Source organism: Ambystoma mexicanum, chromosome 10 (assembly GCF_040938575.1).
Source record: "Ambystoma mexicanum isolate Mex_15411 chromosome 10, UKY_AmexF1_1, whole genome shotgun sequence".
Classification (NCBI taxonomy): domain Eukaryota; kingdom Metazoa; phylum Chordata; class Amphibia; order Caudata; family Ambystomatidae; genus Ambystoma; species Ambystoma mexicanum.
This window is the reverse complement of record NC_090932.1, coordinates 1438815906-1438838660: the sequence shown is the minus strand read 5'-3', so window position 1 is coordinate 1438838660 and position 22755 is coordinate 1438815906. Positions and strand designations below refer to the sequence as shown.

General features: G+C 47.4%; 1 protein-coding gene across 8 annotated transcripts in view; it reads right to left on the bottom strand.

Annotated features, from left to right (window-relative positions):
* The window catches only part of HECTD4 (HECT domain E3 ubiquitin protein ligase 4), a 4298785-nt gene that overhangs the window by 3847356 nt on the left and 428674 nt on the right, over positions 1 to 22755 (bottom strand). For all 8 annotated transcript variants that reach the window (XM_069619495.1, XM_069619492.1, XM_069619493.1 and 5 more), the window contains exon 13: positions 19204 to 19349. In XM_069619495.1, coding sequence (XP_069475596.1) covers positions 19204 to 19349 — 146 coding nt within the window. The remainder of the gene's footprint in view (positions 1 to 19203; positions 19350 to 22755) is intronic.

Genomic DNA, 22755 nt, shown 5'->3' with positions numbered 1-22755 from the left:
CTGCTCACCGCTATCCTGATCTGTTTGAGGGTCATCCAGCGAATCGGGAGCAGACGGCTGGGTTGCCACAGGTTTTAAAGTGTTATCTCGTTCTACCGGTGTCTTCTCTATGAGAGACAGCGGGGGTAGAGGAGGAAGCGCTGGAGGCGGACCAATAGGAAGAGGTGGTACCACAGCAGGAGTCGCTGAAGCCACCGGGGTGGAAGGTGGCTTCTGGAGGCTCAGGGTAGATTTCCTTGAAAAGACACTAAAAATACTCCTTCATAGGGTCAGAATGCATGAGCCTCTGAAATTTCCCGAAAAATGCATCCTCTGATGAAGGCTTGGGCACTGGGGTAGGCAGAGGCCTCTCATACGAGGCATATCCCAATGAACGAAACGAGTATGGTTGCCAGGAAGGCCCACCACCAAATCGGGTCCGCATAGACCAGTGGAGCAGAAGTAGGCGGAAGCAAGACAGTATGAGGCAGCAGCATCCAAGCACGTCAGTTATAAGAAGGGCGGAACTGATGTGAAAAAGGCTGCTCAGCCCCAAAATTAAGATTTCCAGCACCTGCCGTCACAAACCTAGGTGTAAGGGAAGAATCCAAAATGGCCGCTGTGGACCATGAGGGTTGGGCCGCCATTTTGTCGAAACCTGACGAGAACTGCGTCACATGTGCAGGTGAGGCAACTACCTCCTCAGGCTAGTCAGGGGACTTAAGTAACACCTTACTCTTGACACAAGGATCCTCTGCAGAGCTGGTATTGGGGGATCTTGGATGTTTACTGGACATCTTGGAGGTGGCCCCAAAATTAACCTCCACAGGAGGAACCTCGGCAGAGCCAGTAACAGGAGTTACGGTCTATGACCACCCTCATTGCCCCCTCGACAGAACCGGTATCACCGCAACCCTGAGCGCGGGAATGCTGATGAATTACCCTTACAGACAAGACCTTCGGAGCAGGTCTCTCAGTTTTGTCAGTACAGACCTTAGCCTCAAAAAGAGGAACCTTGGGTTTTGTCCCGGTATGTGTAGCTCCCTCGTGAGGGGCTTCAAGCCGTGACTTGGTATAGAAAGATCCATAAAAGGAGGCCTCAGGGCGTGCCCCGGTGTCCAAAGCCACAGATTAACTGGGCTGAAGTTTAGCACCTGACAGGTGAACCTCGGAACATGGTCCGTTCTTGGCAGGTCCGACGTGGGAACCCTCAGAGAAAACTCTGGTATGCCAATTAGGCCTGTAAGGCACCTCAGGGGAAACCCTGGCGGGAGCTGCTCAAGCCCCTCCCGGACCGAGAAGACCCCAGGAAGGAGTCCCCCGGCCGGAGTGCCCTAAAAAGTAAGGAACTTACTGGGCGTTGTTTTGTCGACGAAAAGCTGAAGGTGAGGTGGAGCGTCGAAAGACGTGCTCCCACCGAAGACAACGGCGCAGGAGTGCACGGACGGAAAGGGAATCGCAGTAGAAGCACGAATCCCAGCGATGGTCCAGCCCGAGACACACCAAGCCGAGAGAATGGGGATACGCCCTAGCAAAGCGACGTTCGCATGAAAAACAGGACACAAATACCAGATGCTCCAGCATAGACGGAGGACTTAACGACCACAGAACCGAAGCCGGAGAGAAGGACAACGGGAACAGGAAAAACTTCCCTGTGATGCAAGTGCGCCCAGCCCCTACCACACGGCGAAAAGGACTGAAGGGTGATGCGCAGGGCGGAGCTCAGGAGGGTGGGGAAACGGCTGTGTGCGGTACCCCCTGTAAAAAGAGAAGGACAAAAATGTTTTCATTTTTGATGCTTTTTAGCAAAAGTGCTCCGCTCGCATCCCGAAGGACAGAATGTCCCACAAGTATGGAGGAAAGGGGACGGACGTAGGAGTAATGAGGCTCTGAACGCCAAAGGTGACAAACAAGGCCCTTGATCTCCTAATCTACTTCTTTCTGTCCAGATAAAATTTCGAAGTTCTCTTACCTAAGGAATGGAGAGTGACTTCCAGATGAGATTTGGGGTCCAGGAAAAAAGTAAATAGTAACAAGTTGTCATTAATGTCAACGAAATACTACCGTCAGGAGAAAAACTGGGCGAGTTAGCAGAAATACTGTAGCCTTGAGGAAGACAGTGTACAGCCCACATGCCAAAACAGCTTGGATTTCTGGGGCTCTACATGCTGAAGAGACTCAAGGAAAGCTACTTTACAAGTAAGGAGGTTCATATTGGTCAGAGCTAAAGGCTTGAATGATTAATGCTACAGTGCTGCCAGCACCAAATTGAGAGTGCAGACCTGGTTCCCTCTCACAGCCCAAGTGTCTGCAAATAGGATTTGAAGTTGAAAAAATAGCTGATCCAAATTGCAGAATGCCCGACTGGCCATGAGATAGGAGGAGAAAGAATCCACTGAAAGCTGCAATTCCATGAGGTTCAGCATTAACAAAATATGATCACGGAACAGGTTAGGGTTAATACACTTTACAAGAGCTCCTCTTTACTACACAATTCAACAGTTGATAAATAAAAGAGTTCAAGAACACCGAAAGCCAAGCCCACAATTCTGTCCAGTACCTCTTGCGTCAACTGAGCTGAGTGCATCCACACAACTCTCTTCCTGTTTGTGCCAATGGCCATGCCGCAGCTAGCTCTATCAATATGATGCACCAATGCTTCCAAAATGCATAGAGCAGTCTGCTTGGCCTTGAGAAGCCCAGACTTGAACGGCAGCTGTTTATCAACTGTAAGGAAGGATTGGAAGTTGCCCAGGTCCATCCATAGTTTCTGATTTGCTGCTACCAGCAGTGCATGTGCATTAGCCTGCCTGAGGTGGAGGACAGCGCTAGCATACAATGCCCTGAAGCCTCCAAAAGCTAAATTTCCTTGTTGAGAGTTGCCGATAAGGGGGCGCTGGAACCCACCAGTTAAGCATACAAGGGAGCAGCTGCTACCACTGTAGGAATGAGCCAGCAAGTGTAAAGATACTTTTTTTCAGAAGGGAGTATATAGGGTGCCTCGATTATTTTGCTGGTCAGTGGAAGAACATGAAGTTTCAGTCACAACCTTGTTGTCTCTGCTAGCATATTTTTGCCAAGACAGGCCAAATCTGTGAGCAGCCATTTGTGCTAGTGCCTTAGGAGGTGGTTTCTTTAGGATATGCATCCCCCAAAAACCCTGAAATGCCTAGCATTCTGTCGTGCAACACCAAATGTGTAATGTCCTTTTCCTATACTTCAAATGTATCCTTGTCCGTTACTTACCTGGGACTGAATCTGGAGTCAGGGGAGGTTGTTTGGTCTGCTCAAAACATTGGGCACTGGAGGTGTAATGGCCTGAGAAGTAGGTGGTTGTGGCAACACAGGGTTAGTAGGCCTACCAAAGTCAAAGCAAGAGTAGGAGCCCAGGCCGAAGCTACCGGACGTGTCATTAACAGAGTTAGTGGGGGCCTGAGAGGGGAGACGACACTGGAGACAGGAGCTCCCTGATGAGGCTGTAGGCCAACCTGTCTAATGCTAACCTCGTCTAGAACTAAAGTGCCCCCTGGGCAGCAAATGACTAGACACCACACCCCATAAAATATACTTTGTTACTATCTCACCCAGGGACAAGCCTATTTGGGAAGCCCGTTTAGGACAGCTTTTGGGCCAGACATGTTGAATATTTAGTAGGTGCGTCACATGTGTTGGACTCCATTTTCCACAGCGGTTGTTCTATTTTGTGAAAACCTGACATTGCCTGGATGTGTGGCCGTTTGGAGCCATCTTTGAGAGAAAGATAAAGAGAGAAAGAAAGAGGAGAGAGAGAGAAAGGGTGAGAGAAAGTGAAAGAAAGAGAAAAAGAGAAAGATAAAGAGAGAAAAAGAGAAAGAAATAAAGAAAAAGAGAGAAAGAGAAAGATAAAGAGAGAAAGAAAGAGAAAGAAAAAAAAGAGATCCTCTCATTGGGTCCGGGTACCACGCCCTCCTGGCCCAATCTGGAGCAATTAGGATCATGGGATTTCCTGAACCTCCAGATGACTTGAGGAATGACGGGGATTGAAGGAAATGCGTACAGGAGTGGACCCTCCCAGTCCACTATGAACGCGTCTCCTAGAGCTCCTCTTAGGGAAAATTCCCTTGAGCAGTACTGTACGCACTTCCGGTTGACACTGGTCATGAACAGATCTACTTGAGGGGTTGCCCAAAGGGTGAAAATCTCTTGAAGAACTTCCAGTGCTAGTTCCCACTCGTGGGAACACTGCTCTGCCTGCTCAGAGCATCCACTGTCGTGTTCTTCTCTCCAGCTAGGTGAACTGCTGATAGGGAGATTCCTCCTTGAATTGCCCAGAACCAGAGCTGCATTGCCTCTCTGCACAGTGGTAGTGACCATACACCACCTTTCTTGTTGAGGTAGTACATGGCCACCGTGTTGTGCGTCATAATCAGGACATTCTTTCCCTGTACAGAGGACAGAAAGGCCATGATTGCTCAGCTCCAACAGGCTGACATGTAGTTTGGACTCCGATGGAGACCAGCGACTGCCGATTGTCAGGTCGTTGGTGTGTGCTCCCCACCCTGTGAGTGAGGCGTCCGTTACTACCTTTATCTATGGCCATGGTTCCCAAAATGGTTCTCCCTTCAAAATGTTGTCCTTGCAGGCCCACCACAGGAGATCCTGAGTGACTCTGTTTGGCACCTGAAAGAGATCTGACATCCTGCCTGAGAATTGAGACCATTGAGTCCTGAGAGCCCACTGGAGGGATCTCATTCTCAGGCACGCCTCTGGCACCAGAAAAATGCAGGATGCCATGAGACTGAGCAACCTCAGAAAGTCGAAGTCCGGGAGAGGCTGGGCACTCTGGAATTTGGTGACCATCTGCAGAATGTCTTGAGCCCTCACATCTGGTAGCGAGGCTTTTCCCAGCGATGCACCTAGGACTGTGTTATGCAGAATTATATTTGGGAATACTACACACAATTAAGACTACAAGTGACAGTACAATTAAACCTTTGCTACAAGCCTGTACTACACAGTTATAGTGGTAGCAGTAGCAGAGCAGCCAGACTTATCTCAAGAGTAAGTGAGCAGTACAAATAGTTACACAAAGGACAGCAATTACTATGGTTCAGGCAAACACTGACTCAAGTAAAAGAATATATATTTATTTACTAAACAGTAGTATAACATTTCATTATAAGCAAGGTAAGAAATCACAATCATAAATACACCACACCACTTCCTTTAAATTCCAGACAAGTTAAGCTCACAAAATGAAGTGAGAGCAAATTGGCTCTCCAGAAATTTAAAAGGGAGGGAAAGACAAAGTTATTAGAAATTAAGCAAAATCAACAGGTAAGTAATCAGAGCAAGGGATCAAGAGGGACTACAAGGTTAAAATCAGATACAAAAGGCTTAGGGCCAAAGTCAATGGTTCAAAAGTCTCAAGATAATAGGTGCAATGTAGTTCACGGTAAAGTTTGTGGCACAGATTCCGGACAAGGTTGGTTGGTACAAAATTTAGTTCAAAGAGAAGAGGACAAGCCCTCAGATTGGAGAAAGATTTCCAACACTTTCACCGTGCCTGAGCAAAACGCACAACTGGATTTGCACAGTACCTTAAAACGGAGAGGGAGCTGTAGCTGAGGCAGACGTTCCTGGTGGTTCCTGCAGGCTCACGGTTCCTGAAGCAACTGTCAGACTGACACGAAGTAGGAAGACTGAAGGGTCCTGCGCCACCCAGGGAAGAAACCAGCAGCAGAGCAAAACAACAAATAAAAGGTGCGCTTCTTAAAACCCAAGCAGGGTCCGACCTTCCTGGCTATCCGGCCCACTGTAGCTCTGTACAGCAAATTCGACCAGAGGAGGGGTCCTGGCTTGTAGTTTGGGTGAACTGGTTGGTCCCACCAGCTCAAGGGAAGAAGTTTCCTGGAGGATCTTCTCCGTCATCGGATGTGGAGATTCGGACCTGCACAGGGCTTCACCAGGCAGTTCAGTCGTGGTAGGTGTCCTCTTCTTCCGGATCCTCGTTGGTTCTTTCGTTCCAGTGGTGACTCTGCTCTTCCAGTCCCAGTACATTTTTATGGAGTTTTCCCCCATTCAAACAGCCTGTCTGTCAATCACACAGCCAGGTGGGGTGCAAGGCCAGTCCCTTTAGCCAATCAGACAAGAGTGCGACTTGGGTTACTAAGGAAACCCATGGCAGGGGTCCGAAGATCCCTCCTTCACATCCTGCCCCTCTAGATTATCAGGCGCCTTAAGGAGGGCTTCTGTGCAGAAGCCCACGAAAAGACAGCAAACAAAGGAATCATCCCCGGTTTGGCACGCATAGAAAAACACGAGAAAGACTAACAAAAATAAATGGCGAATAAACCCAGCCGGAACCAAAATAAAATGTATTTGGTCAAGCGGGTTTATGTTGGAGGCTACTAGAATAGCCTGGAACAATACCACGTTTATATAATATAATCAGGGTAGGAAAGTTAGGGTAGATACCACTGCCACCAGCCAAGTCTTAAAGTTAAGGGAACGGAACAAGGCTCCAAGAGGCACAGACAAAAAGGGATAAGAGTTAACCCTTTCCAGTACTCCATGTAAGATGGAGTTTACTAGGTCTGCAGTTTAGAGTGACTATATAAAGTTAATAGCAACTTTACCTGTTTCTGGGGTACAGTAGTCAGCCCCAGAAAAAATTGAGTCATTGGGAAGTCTCAAAGACAACCCTGTGTCACTGCACTGAAGGTGCTGTGTAACACACAAAAAAGTGGTGCCCTGGAGTAGGTGAAGCTCCAGTGCCCAAGATCACACAAAAAGTGAAAACACACACAGCAAAACACATGTAAGAGTGGGAAAAAGGCTCACACTCTTACCAGGTGAAAAAATAAACCCCAGAAATCCAGAAAAGCTGCTGAGGGACTCAATAGGTAAGGGGAATCGCCATGTATTGAGAATTCTCCCTAACAGACTGCTCGAATGAATAGGAGCGTTTCAGATGATATTGTGGAAAACCTCTTGAAGTTGAGGTAGAAACCCAGTTTGTGAAGTGAGTGACAGGTGGAGAGATGTTCCAGGCCCTGTTCGGGGGAATGTGCCCTGATCAGCCAATCGCCCAGTTAGGGGTAGACATGAATCCCCCCCTCTCCTGAGACTCGCTGCCATCACCGCTATTAACTAGGTGAAAACCCGCCGGGGGAGGTCAGCCCAAATGGCAGAGCTCGAAACTGATAATGAGAACCGCCAACGGCAAACCTCGGGTAACTTCTGTGCTTGTGATGGATTGGCACATGAAAGTAAGCATCCTAAAGGTCCAATGATACCATCCAGTCCTGAAGCTGGAGTGCCTGACGGATCTGAGACAGGGTAGCCATCTTGAACTTCTCCTTCTTGAGGAACTTGTTCAAGTTTCTTAAGTCCAAGATGGGTCTCAATCCTCCATCCTTTTTTGGAATTAGAAAGTACAGGGCGTACCAACCCTTGTTCGTCTCCACTACAGGTACTGGTTCTACAGCACTTTTAAAAAATAAAAATAAAAATAGCACTTTTCTCTAGCAGCGTTAATATTTACTGCATAAGGAGTGGACCTTGAACTTTGAAAGAGCTGTTCCCCGGTAGATGACAGGCTTTTTTAGAAAGGGAAGGCAGTAACCCTGGGCAACTGTTTCCAAAGCCCATGCATCTGAAGTAATGCCTCGCCATTCCTTCAGATGCAGTGAGTGTGCCTCCCACTGGGGTCTTGTGAACTAAGACCTCAGGTTTTGAGGCAGCTGGAGCCGTAGCTGATGGTAAAGCAGCCGCTGCCTGGGCGGTTCTAGTACCTCTTCCCCGTCCACCACGGGGAAATCTTTTCTGACCTCTTTGATTGGACAGTCCTCTCCCCCTTCCAACTGAGGAGTGAAAGCAAAAGGACCTACACCTCCAAGGTGTGCCAGTGGGGCGGTTTTGTGGCCGTCTAATAGCAGTACCAAGGAACTTTGCTGCCGCTTTAGAGGATTGTAATTTTTCCAGGCTCTTGTCAGCCTTGCTACCAAACAAATGTGTGCCATCAAAAGGGCATGTTAAGTATTCTGGATTGCACATCTGGAGCAAAACCAGACTTTAACTAGGCAAATCTGCACATAACTGTACTAGCCGCCATGGACCGGCTGATGCTGTCAGCAGTGTCGAGATCTGTCTGGAGAGATTCACACATTGCGTTTTTCCCCATCCTTGATTAAATTTAAAAATCCGTCCCTTTCCTCCCCTTAGGGGATATGATCAGCCACCATTGCTACAAATTCCCAAATAGTGAGTGAATCGGGCCAACGTGCACATAGCATTTGGTGACTTTAGGGCCATACTTCCTGCAGAGAAAACCTTCTTGGCCCAAGCATCGTAACGATCGTCATCTCTGTCTGGGGGAATAGTCGGGTATGTGTCCTGTTTAGAGGTTGATGTGGCAGCTTGTACCACTAAACTTTCAGGAGTGGGATGCTTTGTCAAGTAACTGGGGTCACTACTGGACGCCCTGTATTTTGATGTAAATTTTGTATTTACTGCCAGAATCAATTCTGGCGTCTCCCAATTTGTACTCACTCTCCTTTGAAATGCCACATAAAAAGGAAGAATAGGGTCCTCCTTGGGTCCCTTGTCTAGAAGGTCAGTTAGGTCATCCTGTACGTATATTGGTGTTGGTCTTTTCCACCCCATATACTCTACCACCCTGGACATTAACTGTCTATAAGACCCTTCAGCATGGTCAGTAGTGTCCGGTCATCCAAACTCTAATTCTGGGCAAGTATCTAGTCCAGTTGCATTCTGAAGGGACTCCTGCATGTTTTTTAGCCTCGATTCCTCTGGAAATGAAGGCTCAGGGACCCCAGGTGTTCCATATTGAAGACCAAATGGTCGTGAATCATCCAAAGAAGGTTCTGCTTCCTCATAAATCGAAGACAGTGACTCAAAGAAGTTATTTTTTTTGGTAATGGTGTATACACCTTTTCTTTGATCCGCGATGGAGTCTATGGTGGTGCCGAAATCTTCAACACAGTCGACGTTGAGGGCTTTGATGCTTTCGGCATCGAGAACTTGTCTAATGCCTTTGTCCGATGAGGAATCTTTCGACACAGATGGCGTTGATGACTTCCTCCTTGGAGGAAGATTTGTCTCGATTCGAGGGATCCTTCGAACGCTCTCGAGGAGATTTTTCTTTGCCTTCTGGTCCCGAGGGTGCACAGTTTTTACCCTTATCCTTTTTCTTATCAAGTTTTTCGACCTGGCCATGGTTTTCATGAGTTTGAGGGGGTCAATGCTGCATTCTCAAAAACGTGCATAATTTTTATTCTGAACTTCTCCCACTCAGCTGGAGAGGCTGATTTTGTTAGGCATTTAACCCATTCTGAGGAGGAACTAGACTACCTACAGTGCTTTTTCCTCGACCGTCGCGAGGATGACGAGTGGTGAGAACCACGGCATGATCTCGATCTCTTTTTTTTTAACCAGTTTTATTTTTCATTCAGAGGTTTAAACAGTTAAACATACAACAAATTCGTAATCGGTGTATATATAACAACATGTACTCACATTGTAACTTTGTTGTCTTCAGCTTTTGAACAGTAACCCCAAAGTTTTACCCTTCTATTCAAGACTATTATCCTCCTCCCACCTCCCCCAAACACCTTTCATTTGGCACCAGAGTCTTTTATTCCTTCCTCAGATCCTTTCCTGTGTAAGAGACCTGATCCTTATTGTGTTCCTGGTTGTCAGTGGACATGAATGTTTTTAGGGTTCCGTGGATTGTAGAAGTGGGCTTCTCTCTCCTCCACATAGTCCTCGAAGGGGGCAAAACTGACAGGAATTTCAGATATTTTTCTGCTTTTAAGGCACTTACTTTCTCCATTGTCATGACCCTCCCCAGACCTTGACCCACCACCATGGTGCCGTTGGGCCCTCTTTAGTCTTCCAAAGTTGTGCCAGAGTCCTTCTTGCCACCATCAATAAGTGCGTAATTAGGGCAGCCGTGTGACCTCATGCCGCATAAGTCCCCTCTGCTACCGATCCTAATAATATTTTTGGCGTTAGCTGCAGTTCCTTAACCGGTTATGTCCTTGATATACCCTAGGATTTCTTTCCAGTAAATCGTTGCTTTAGGACACGTCCACCACATGTGGTACAAATCTCCTCCCTTCCCCACATTGCCTCCAGCATTCCAGGGGGTATTCTGCATTAATTTTATGTAGTCGATAGGGGGGCATGTACCATCTATAACAGTTTATACGCTGCTTCCTTGATCGCTGTGCATCTTGAGGATTTGTGCGCTCTTGACCATATCTGGCTCTATTCCTCTTCTGTAATTGTTTCCCCCATATCTTTTCCCCAGTTCTCCTTATACGGGAGCTTGTCATCTGGTTGTGCCCTGTCGAGCAAACTATATAATCTGGTTAGCCCACCCACTGCCTCTCCTTCTTGCATGGATAATTCTAGTCCTGTTGGGGTCCTCGTTGCTGCTTTTTTCACCGCTGGGTGGGAGATCCAATGTCTCATTTGTGTGCATTTGAACCTTTCTTTTTCACTAATGTCAAATTTCTTTTTATACTCCGTGAATGGTAAAGTTGCACCATCTTGAAACATTTCCCTAAGGGTCAGGACTGTCGCCCCTTTCCAGCCTTCCCAGAAATTTTTGCTATAAGCCCAGGGTGAAATCTGCGCTGTGTGCCACTGGGGTGAAAGGGCCCATTCCACGCATGACGTTTTTCGTTTGCGTAGCTCTGTCCCAACTGCAGAGGTATGATTTAGTAGCCTCTAGCAGTTTACCCCCTGCCTCGCGGGCTCTGTTTAATGCTTGCAGCTTTGTCAGTGGGATCAAGGTGGCTGCTTGTTCGATCCAGCACCCACCTTTTGCGTTACCCTGTCTTGCCCAGTTGAGCATTGGGGCCAAGTGTGCAGACAAAATATACCTCCCATTGTCCGGGACCCCTAGGTCCCCCAGGAGCACAGGACGTGTCAGGATGTGTCTTTGTATCCGGGGCCTCTTTTTTGACGGATACATTTGATCATTGCATTCTGAAGTTCCTTAACTAGTCAGGGTGGGATTTCAGTGGGCACCGAACTAACCACATATAGTAGGCAGGTCATCTTTATTGCTGCAATTCTTGCAAACCATGACAGTTCTTGGTTGTCGCATCTCTGCGTGTCCTCCTGAAGTTGCTTCCAGAGCAGCGTGATATTTGCTCTAAATAGGTTACCGGTACCTTTTGCCAAATGTATCCCCAGATAAGGTGTCCTTTTCCCAGATTAGGGGGTGCCGACTCTCAATCACCTCATTCTCCTCTGTTATATGTAATGTTTTAGACTTGGAATAGTTTACTGCAAACCCTGATATACCGGCAAACTTCTCTAATTTTGCTATGGCCTTCGGCAGAGTGTTCCTGTTGTCTCCTATGTAAAGCATTATATCGTCTGCATACAATGCAATTTTTTTGTGTCGTACCTCCACCTTGTACCGCCTTTATTTCCGGATCACCTCTGACCTGAACTGCAAAGGGCTCCATCGCCATTGCAAAAATTAATGGGGAGAGGGGGCACCCCTGGCGTGTACCCCTCTGTATGTCTCTGTTTCGACTTCTGGCCATTCATAAAAAAATGTCGCTGGGCACTGGATATATTTTCTAGTATCATTTTACTAAACGTTGTTCCGCACCCAAACCCCTCTAGGACCAATTTTAGGTACTCCCAATCTAAGCTGTCGAAGGCCCGTCATTGAGAACTTCTAGTTCGTCCTCGTCCCACAATCAATATCATCTATGGCCCTTCTAACGTTATCCTGCGTGCGTCTTCCCCTAATGAACCCTGCTTGATCCTCGTGGAGGACCCTCATCAGTCTGTTTGCTATTATCTTTGCGTAAAGTTTTGGGTCCGTGTTCAGAAGCGCGATTGGGCGGTAGCTGGCGAGATAGCATCACTAATTTCTTGCCCCGTTATTTGTCCCCCTAAAATTTCTGTGTCGTGCTCTGTGATTTGGGGCAGAGGGGTTACGGACAAGTAAGATTTCTGCTCTGCCCAATCTAGCTTTTCACTACATAGTAGCTCTTTGTGGAACTGAACCATTGTTTCTAGATTCTCCTCTTCTGTCAAGCTTGTTTTTCCCTGTCTAATCTTAAGGCGAGCAATGTAATTATGTGACTTTTGCAGTTTAGCTGCAAGGAATCCGTTTGCCTTCCCCCCGTGTGTATAGTAGGATTGTTAGGTGCTTAGTAGCGACTGTGCCACTCTATCTGCCATATGACTTTCTAACTGGGCTCCAATTTTCTTTAGTTCCCACCATGTCTTTTGTGATTGTCGGATTTTATGTTTATTCTCGGCCCCTTGCAGTTCCCCTTCTAGTTTTTGCATTATTAGGGCCCTCTCTCTCTATAGTATGCTGCAGCCTGCGCTATGAATTCGCCACGCGCTACTGCCCTTCCCGCGTCCCAGACTGTTTTCTAGTCGACCTCCCCATCATCATTTTCTCGGAAAAAGTTTATAGTTCCCTCCATGTGTGCCCTGAGCGCTATGTCCCTCAGGATCATCTAATTTAGCCGCCAAGGTGTACGTTGGTATCCTTTCTCCTTATCTATCTCTATGCTGACTAATAACGGTGCATGATCAGAAAGGTATTGTACGCCAATTTCCACCTTAGTCAACCTGGGGATTAGAGCTGCTGAGACCAGGACCATGTCTATCGTAGAATAGCCTTTGTGTACTGCAGAATAATGTGTATACCCTCTGCTTTCTTCCTGGAAGAAGCGCCAGGTTTCGATTACTCCTAGGTCCCTGAAGAATGTTCCCAGGGCTCGTCTTTCTCAAGTCTGCTGTTGTGGGCGGAAGAGTTTTATCAAGGCTTGGGTGCATCACACAATTAAAGTCCCAGCCTATAATTATATGACCTTCGCACCAACTCCCTATTTTCAGTAGGAGCTTGGTAATGTATACTCTGTTTGTCATTGAGTGCGTATACTGCCAGGATCGTGTATGTTTGCCCTTTGATTGTGCCATCCCCAAGTATCTCCCATCTGTCTCGGTCAGATGCAGTTTCTGAAATTCCAAGTCTCTTTTGAGCAGTATAGCTACTCACTTCATTTTCGTGCCACTGGAAGCAAAGTATTGTTGGGGGAAAGCCTTATTTCCCATTCTTTTTTCATCTTCCAGAAGTAGATGAGTCTCTTGCAGAATCCCTATTGCTGCTTGCACCCTTTCCAGTCTGCCCAAGATTGCTTGGTGTTTATTGTGAGAGTTTAGCCCTTGTACATTAAGAGTTATTATTGTCACTACAGCCATTGTGGTGTGGATCTACCGTTATGCCCTTGTCTCTCCCCACCCCCCCTTTTGGGGGTCTCCGTCCTCCTTCAGCACAGGATTCCTTTTCCCTCCTCGAACTCTGGGCCACTTATGTTCAGTGAGTTTCGTCTTTCTCCCCCCTTTCCCTTTTCTCCCCAGGTTCCCACCTCACACCTGCCCCCTCCCTTTGTCTTTTCCTTGTGGTCTTCTGTGGCTAGGGTTCCCAAAAGACCTCCCGAGTAGCCCCCTCTGGCATTGGGCCACATACTCCCCACGTTAAACTATGTAACGGGATTGTTGCATATCCCGATCCGGATTCCCAAATATAATGACCTCCTACCTCCGTGCAGATTCCCCATGTTGCTTCTTGCGGCAGATCATCCTTGGCTTGATGCCTCTCGGGTCATCTGATCCCGTGGCTACCGGGCGCTGCATGTTCTTTCATGCCCATCAATCTTGATGTTTATGTGGGCCAGTCAGTTTCTTTACTCTGCTAGATCTCTTTCTTTTCTATCGACCATTCCCAGGGGTTGTCCTGGCTATTAGGGATGTTGTGCTGCAGGCTGGCATCCGATTGACTCAGCTCTCCCTCCAACTGTAGCAGTGTGAGGCCTTCCTCGCATGTGCTGAATCTCGTTTGCTTGCCCTCCCAGGGGAAGGAAAGGCCAAATAGGTAGACCCATCTGTATGCAACACGTTTTGCTTGCAGGGCTCTCCTGACCGGCTGCATTAGCCTCCTTTTGTGGAGTGTGACAAGTGGCAGGTCCTGGTATAGTTGTATGCGACTTCCGTTGATCGTTAGGTCGTCATCGCTATTAATACTTCTCCGGGTCTTGCCCCCGGCTTGCTCCTTTTGGGGCCTACTGGATGAATCCTGTCGAACTCAATTTTGTCCGGTTGGGTGTTGTTTAGTAAGCTGCTGAAGCATTGTTGCAAAGTGTCACGCAGATCCTTCTCCAGTACTGTTTCACTCAGGCCTTTATCCCCTGATGTTAAATCTGCGAGACCTATTTTCCAAGTCTTCGGCCTGGAGTTCTAGATTTTTCGTAGCTCTGGCTACCTGGTCCAACAGGACACTGTTTTGTTTAGCTTCTTCCGCCATATTTGAGAGCCCCTTTTCTACCAAGTACACTCTGTCCCCCAGATCGTTCATTTCTTTTGTAACCTCTTTTAGGGAGGATTTCAGTTCTTTCATTAAACCCAATTGGTTTCGGAACATTGTCTTTAGTCTGGCTTCCATACCTCTCAGACAGTTTGAAAGTTCCTCCTTATCCGAGGCCATCGTGGCTGGGGATGAGCCGTGTTCTGCTGTTGGCTGTTCTCCAGGAGGCTGGGGGGACCTGCTGTTCTTGTCTCCAGCACTTCCCGAGCTGGCCTTCCTGGCTGGCGTCTTGGCGGGGCGTTTCTTGCTTTAGCCCCCGGCATCTGGGTTACCCTGTGCGAGATCAGCATGGGGGGGGGGGGTTGTGGCACTCCTCCGTTTTCTTCCGGGGAAGCTGGAGGTCAAGATCGTATGCAGGGGACTACTACTACTTTATTTCTTTCTCGTCACTGTCCCTCTCCTGACCCCCATACACTGATCCTCCCTTCAGATTCTGGCAACCCCTGTTGCGTAGGTTACTGGCCCGTCTTAGAGTGCACCTGTGTTGTTCGGGAGGTACTTAAAGCAGTAGGGGACAAGATTGGCCCGTTATGGGGTGAGCTTCCTGGGGTGTTATCACGGGCTACTCGGGCCCCGTTTGCGCGCGCGCTTGTTCAGCCTCGGAATGGTGAGACTATGATACACCTTTCTCCCGGTGGCACAGGGAGCTGCACCTCACCTTGTGCTCCTGTCTCGCACTTTTGGCGGGTTGGGGTCCGCTAAGCACCGTCGGGTGGGGGGGCCTCCTGGTCGGGAGTACCTCTGCATTCTGTCCAGAACGTTGTTGCAGTAGTTTCCCCTCTGTGTATCCTTCCTCTGGACTGGTAGCCGCCCGCACCGGGTGGGGACTTCTGGACAGCTCTCCCTCCTGCTGGCTCCTTTCCCCACTGTAGGGACAGCCGGTTCACCCAGTTAGACAAACCGCACCACCGGCGGCTGGTCTATCTCCGATCGAAGGGGCTTTGCTCTCCTGAAAGCTGCTGCGTAGGTTAGTGCTGAACACCTCGGCCCCTGTTACGGACCTTCTTCTGCCGGGCCCTCGCTGGCTGGGCTCCTGCAATATCGCTGTCGCAGCTCCTTCCTCCAGCCTGGTCTCTGCAGGGCCGCACTATGCGCCTTGAGAACGGTCCTCCTTATGTGTGTCCGACTGCCCCGTCAGGAGGGGGATCTGCCTTTCTATTGTCCCACGGGATATGTGCCTAGCTGCTTGGAATCAGCCGGAAAATCGTTCTGATAGGACGCTTTGTACATCTTTAGTTCCACTTCTGCACAGAGGAACCGAGGTGCGTGTCCCTAAGGTCTGGCAGCCATCTTGGAATCGATCTGCCTTTTTACGAGGAGAAACATTTCTCGACTCGTCTGAAGACACTTTGACGTGGTTGAAGGGAGTTTGACCTGCCTGCCGCTAATTTTCCTCTTCGCTCTTTCAGGGCTTTCGCCATCATCGATAGGCAGGCCTTACAGTCGAAGGCAGCGTGAGAGGAACCGAGGCACCACAGACACAACGGATGGGGGTCCGTAAGGGACATCTTTGCCCAACAATCTTGGTACTTCTTAAACCCCGACCACGGAGTCGAAGCGTACCGTATCCGAAGCAATAACTTTCACGGAAAAACAAAACTGAAGCCAACAGTCGCTGCCTGCGTGTTATACCATCGACGACATCGACATTGAGACAGAGGCCTCTGTGGGGCATCGAGTCGGCTGACATCAGCGCCCTTTGCTTGAAAACATTTCCAAAGCAGCTGGATATGGAAAGATCATAAGATGAGGAATACGTGGGAGGACACAATCCATTTGAAATAGTCACTTGGACTTGAGCTGCACTTAGGGCTTGGGTACAAATGAGGCGCAAGCGCCTCTGAACCGTGGGTGCTGCTCTCTGTCTTGACTCAACAGACCATTCATTGACCACAACAGTAAGGCTGTTGTGGTCAATGAATGGTCTTGCAACTGAAGTCATCTTAAGGCAGACCGCATTTACCTTCTCACATACCTTTTATTCTTTTCATGTAGTCATCAACCAAGAAACCATACAAGTCGCTTCCTGAGAATGATGGATCATAAGAAATTCTGCTTCTGCATGATGCACAAGTTCTTCAAAGAAGGGCAGATTATGGCAGTGTGGAATGCCTAGGTTCAGAAATGTTGAGAAGGTAGACATAAATCCTACTCAAATGCACCACCGCATTGAGAGAGGTTGTTTTGGTTCCCTACAGTAATATCCTTAAAGTTCATCAATGCACCAATAGCTAAACTAGATGTGTAGATCGGTTTGTAGTCCTTGCTGACAGTTCGCAGAGGAGCATTGGGGGAACCACCTAAATCTACGCAAGACTCCAACGTCTTTTGTTACAGGACGGGGGTTGTTGGATACATTCAGTCCTTACCACTGATCACCCATGGGTGACATGCTTAGGTGGTAAATGGGCAGAGTGTTCAACAACCTCATATGAAAGAAAGAAAAAGCAATTGTTTTGTGGTTGATGTGAACTACGGCACAATGTCTACGGCTTCTGCAAAAATGGGAAGCTTGTGACATGGAGGAAATATGATTAAGGAAGGGACCATGGGCAGACACGGGGTGGAGGAGCAACAAATAACTTTTCAATCTTCCAATCGTAGAACCCTGGTAGGCATATGTTGCCGTAACCATTAAGTGCTTTTTAAAATCAATATTTTTAGTATACAACTACAAAAATACAAGCTAATTTTAAAGCTGAATTTATTTTGTTATTATATAAAGGGATTAACACAGTGTCAAACAATTCTTTTATGACAAAGTGTAAACAGGCTGTGACAAGTTCAAAACTCGTCAGGAGGGGATAGGAACATTTCGCAGCCTAGGATTGGAGGTCTACCAGGAAGTAATCCAGTGCCAGTCTTACCACAGAGGGGGCCGGTGGCAATTGAGAGGTCCCAAATTCCTGCCTCCCGTCCCATCACCCCTAGTGCCAACATATATAGGAGCTATATCCCTTTGCATCACCCCATGTGTCTTAAGCAAAATGCTCACCAGGTTTTCTTTTCCTTAGATTCTGAGGTGGCTGCGAGGGATGCAGCACTCCCCAGAATTGGTTGCAGCTCCAATGAGGCCACAGCAGACACTATAGACCACCAGGGACGAAAAACCAAGCTCTTAGACCTCCACCCAGACTGCACGCGCATTGGGAAGCCCAAACTAAGAGCCCCTGACATGAACTTGGATATTGTACATACCCCCCCCCCCCAATCACCATTCCACATCAGCTCTGCATGGGGAAAAGAGGCAGGAATTAACACAATATATAAAATCTCTGTATGGAACACCGCCTGGGATGGGAAGATGGGCCAGGTTGGTCAGGGCCAGACAACCAACCACAGCATAGGGAGGCGTCAAAAGAGACCATCGGAATCATGAAGTTGTGGGATTTTCAGCTAAGGTCGAAGGAGGACGAGGCGGTGGGAAGTCCAAGGGACTAGCAGGAGGAAGGACAGAGAAGCAGAGTGCAGAGGTGATGTTTGGAGCAAGTGAGGTATTGGTTAGTGAGTGCAAAAGATACTGTGTTGTGAGTGTGCACAAAAGAGTGGCAAGTGTGCTCTGGAGATGGAGTGAATGTGAAGTGCTTGTGGGAGTGAAAAGAGGGTGTTTGAGTAGGAAGTGGGATTGGACAAGTAGTGTGGAAGTAGTCGTGTGAAAAGTGTGGAGGAGGGAATAGGATCAAGAAGGAGGACATTGTAATATTGAAGGATGGAAGCAGGAGAGAGAGAGAGTGGAAGACATCGAAACAGAGGAGGAAGTAGCAGGGAGAAGGAGCAAAGGAGGGTGGAGTTGGGAGTAGGAGAGTAGTGAATGGAAAACAAGTAGAAAGGGAGAGGTGTGCATGGGTGCGACAGCAAAACGATAGTAGGGCAGATTGTCTGGAAGGAACAATCCACTATCCCTTTTAGTCAGATAACTACTGGATAGTTTAGGGTCAGTTAGAAGGTCCTGTAGGGAGATTAGGTAGTTATAAAGCATTTGCTGTTCCCTTTTAGCATAAGATAGAACTTGGATAGCAAGGAGAAACCTTCTGTATATACTAACCTGGGGACAAAGGACACCTGGGTTAGGGTGGAACTGGTTCTTATAGACTAGACAGAGGGACGACCTAGAGCCCTGCCTGAAACCACAATAAAAAAGCCTCGAGCCACCTCTACGAGTTGGAGCGTTCATTGAGCCATCTGTTAAATTTCACTTAAAGGTGATGTATTGTACATGGGACATTTGTGAAGCAATGGTATACTATGCCTACAAGGGAAAGGACAATGAATACAAGGAGCGAAATAGGGATTCAATTTGCATCTACCAGTAAGCAGGAGCTACTTCCAAGCAACCATGAGCTATTATATTGTATGCCGCAAATGTACCTGCCATATGAGATGCAAATTAACCTTTTTGTCCATTATAAATTACCCCTTATGCTTTAAATGGTTTGCAAATGTGTTTTAAGTTTCATTTATACGCATTCCATAACACACACGGTTAATCTCACAAAGGTATATTGTCATGGCACGAGCTGGCATAGGGAGCCAAATGTAGATCGTGCTAGCTGTTGGTGTCAAGCTAACCAGGTTCTTCTGGGTAATAAACAGGAACTAAATAGCTCCAAGCTCCTGGCAAATTTTAAACCATGGACTAGAACATTTTAATTACATATTTGACACCCCTTTGTGGCAATAACCATGTGCACAATGTTATTACCAAAACATAATGAAACAAAATGCCCTGGGATGCTCCCAGATTAGAGTTGTGTCAATTGATTACAACATGCAGGAGAAACAGTATACAATAAGCAAGATATCAGGCCTACCTGATAGCGAGGCAGACCTCCTTCTGAATATCAGGGCAAATCTGGTCCTTTGGAGCCATCAGCAATTGCCAAAGCAGCAGCCCACACCTTCGAACAACATCCCGATTTTTCTCCGTTTGGGGGCTGAAGAAACATTTTAACACCACCTAGGAAAAAATAGAATAATGTAGAAAATGTATTCATGTAGTTACACTAACAAGTGGCCAGAATCTTATGAAGACAAGTGCTAGCTTGCAACTTAATTACTCAAGTTACAATGTAACATGTGGGCCTGCACCTCCTCTAGTAGGTATTCAACAATGACAAACACTATCAAAGTGTGTTTAATTATAGAGCAATACAAAGATATCCAAGCATTTCTGCTAAGCCGTCCTAGCAGCGGTCTGACCGGCGCCGACAGACGACGACGAAGCAGGGACCAGCGCAGAGATCTCAACGCCCAATGGCAGAGGGGAAGTTCTTCCCTCTTCTCAGCCAGTCCCAAACCTGTAGGAGCGCAGGAGTGGTCCACAGTACCCTGTCGGTCGTGGAAGACGCGGTGGGTACCGTCGGCACAGAGGTTGAAGCCAACGGCGCTGGAGCAGAAGCACTTTGGCCAATATGTCAAGCATCTTTTGGCACAATCGTTCCCATTCTTCCGTTGTGGAGGATTGGATTAGAAAATGTACATTGTCCGGCTACAGAGAACATCTGGATCGGTGGCTCTTCTTTTTGGAAGAAGAGGAAGAATGATGGTGCGAGTATCCACTCAGAGTACAGGATCGCTTGTGGTGGTTTATCTTTTACTTACACAGGGGGGACCTTTCCTTGGACCAGCGATCCACGCTGCGTAACCTTGAAGGAGACCGCGCAATATCACTTGACGAATGTAAAATGTTTTGCCGCCCGCCCCTGGAGTCGCCTTAGAGTGCATGGACTGACACAGCCCACAATCCTGGGCATCATGCTGCTCACCAAAGTAGTATAAACAAATTCGATGCAGATCCCAAACAGATAATTGCCAGCCGCAGTGTGTGCACGGTTTGTACCCCAAAGCCTCCGCAGGGTTGAGCATGGTAATGACGAATTTGAAGATTCAGAAGTGTGTTCACGAAGCAAATACAGTGAAAAGAAAAAAAGGAACTGAGGTCACGGGGCGCATCATCTCCTATGTTCGGACCCCAATGTTATGTTCAGCATGGGGCGTATAGAGGCCTCTGGCATAGCTGACGTGGATCCGCTCTGCGCCACCTGGCGACATACAAGTTTCCTACGAACAGCTGCTCTGTGGATAGGATATCATAGATGAGGAATGCATGGGAGGAAGGAATCCATTAGAAATCTTCAGCCTTGTTCAGACTACCAATGTTCTCCAGAGATTAGATTTGTGTGTTAAAATCAGCTACCAATACCCTATAAAGACTGGCTATGACAGTATTTGGTGTAGCACATCTTTCCATTAGATCCTCTAGTTTAAGACAGTTATTAGAATCCACTTTGCTGGGAGGGTTGTATGTGATATTAACATTTTCCAAATAGCCATTTGCAAAAATACTGTTGTGAAAATAAAGAGTACTCAAATAAAGGACTTTGTACTTGTGAAAATATTAATAAAACACCTACCGCTATCAATGATATGCTAAAAGTTTGAATCTTAAGAATTGTAGAGGTTACTGCCTAAACCACACTCTCGTCCGCTCCTTCACCCACACACGCTGAGAGCTCTGCTCATGTTTGCCCTGGAAACATGATGGCTTGGGGCACACCTATTAAGGAAGCAGCTCATGACCTAGCGCCATCATCACTATGTTCATCAACTCTTCCTTTAGCTCTGGGATTGTACCTGACAGTCTAAAGGATGTGTGGGTCATCCCCCTATTGAAAAAACCTACCCTGGACACTAGCATAGCCCCAAACTACAGGCCAATCACCACGGTCCCGTTCTTACTAAAAATCCTCGACCATGCAGCATATCTACAAATTCAAGATTACCTTGAATCCAACAAACTTCTGGGATTTAGGCAATCTGGGTTTCGGCCACGTCACGGCACCGAAACTGCCCTCATAGATTTAAAAACACAGATTGAAGATCTAAAAGACAAAGGCAAACTTGCCCTCTTACTCCTTTTGGACCTCTCGGCGGCCTTTGATCTCATCAATCATGAAATTCTTTGCCACCACCTTAAATCAGCTGCACACTTCTCCGATAAAGCTACAACCTGGATTAGCTCCTTTTTAGACAATAGATCAATGCGCGTGTTCTCCTCACTAGCAGCCGCCCCACCGGCACCTGTCTCCTGTGGCGTGCCACAAGGATCTTGTGTTTCACCCACGTTGTATAATGTTTTCACCAAGCCCCTTTTCGATATCTTGGATTATCTGGGTGTCACTTACACCAACAACGCTGATGCACCCAGATACTAATCCCTATCTCAGTGACTACACTGCTGACTCCCTCGCTATCAATGTCATCTACCAGGTCATCCAAGCGTGGATGGCTCAACACAGACTGTCTTAATGTTGAAAAGACAGAGCTCCTCATTCTTGGTTCACCACAAAAACTTACCAAACTCGACCCTGCGTTTAAGTCCTTCATCATCGATGGGAATACTATCCTAACCGCCAAGGACACAAAAACCCTAGGGATTTACATTGACTCGACTCCATCCTTGACCAGACAAACTAACTCAGTCTCATCCGCAGCGGCATATACCTGCAAGCTTATTACAGCCTGTCGCCCTTTTCTCTCTGCAACCAATTGTGTTACCCTGGCTAGGACTCTTGTACTATCCAAGATTGATTACTGCAATGCACTGTACCTAGGCACCAATCGCTGCAACCTAAACAAGTTACAAATTGTCCAAAACAATGCGATTAGAGCTGCCCTCAACATTCCCAGGCGCCAACACATATCCGACACTAGACGCAACATTCACTGGCTCTCAATCCCACACCGAATCTCCCTGAAAACCTTGGCTAATACCCGCAAATGCCTTCATAACCAAGCTCCTCGTTACCTGGCCAACCGATTTGCCCTCCACAACTCCATTAGACCCCGCAGAATGGCTCATTCAAACTGCCTTGTCGTTCCACGTTTCAATCTCCAAAGATCAGGTAGAACCAGCTTCCCTATCATGGCAGCTAAATTATGGAACACGCTTCCTAATGAGCTTAGAGCTGAACCTTCCTTCCTGAGATTCAAACACCTTACCAAAACCTGGTTGACCGCCCAAGACATCTAGCTCTGGGTTCATTGCTTAACTGGTACATAGCCGTACCCATGTATATACAATCTGCCTGTCCGTCATTGCTATAAGTATACCTGTTAATTCTGTACTATATCTGTAAACTTTGTAATGATTGCTGTATTCTGTCTTACTTATGTTGTAACTAAGTGACGCGCCCAGTTGCCCCTGGGCCTGGTGCGCTATACAAATAAATAAACTAAACTAAAGCTTGAAAGATAGGGGGGATCCCAACATTTTTTTCTCCATAGACTGAATGGGCAAATACTTTGCGCATGGCTACAGCCCAAACAGCTGGATGGATTTTAACCAAATTTGCGGCAGGAGC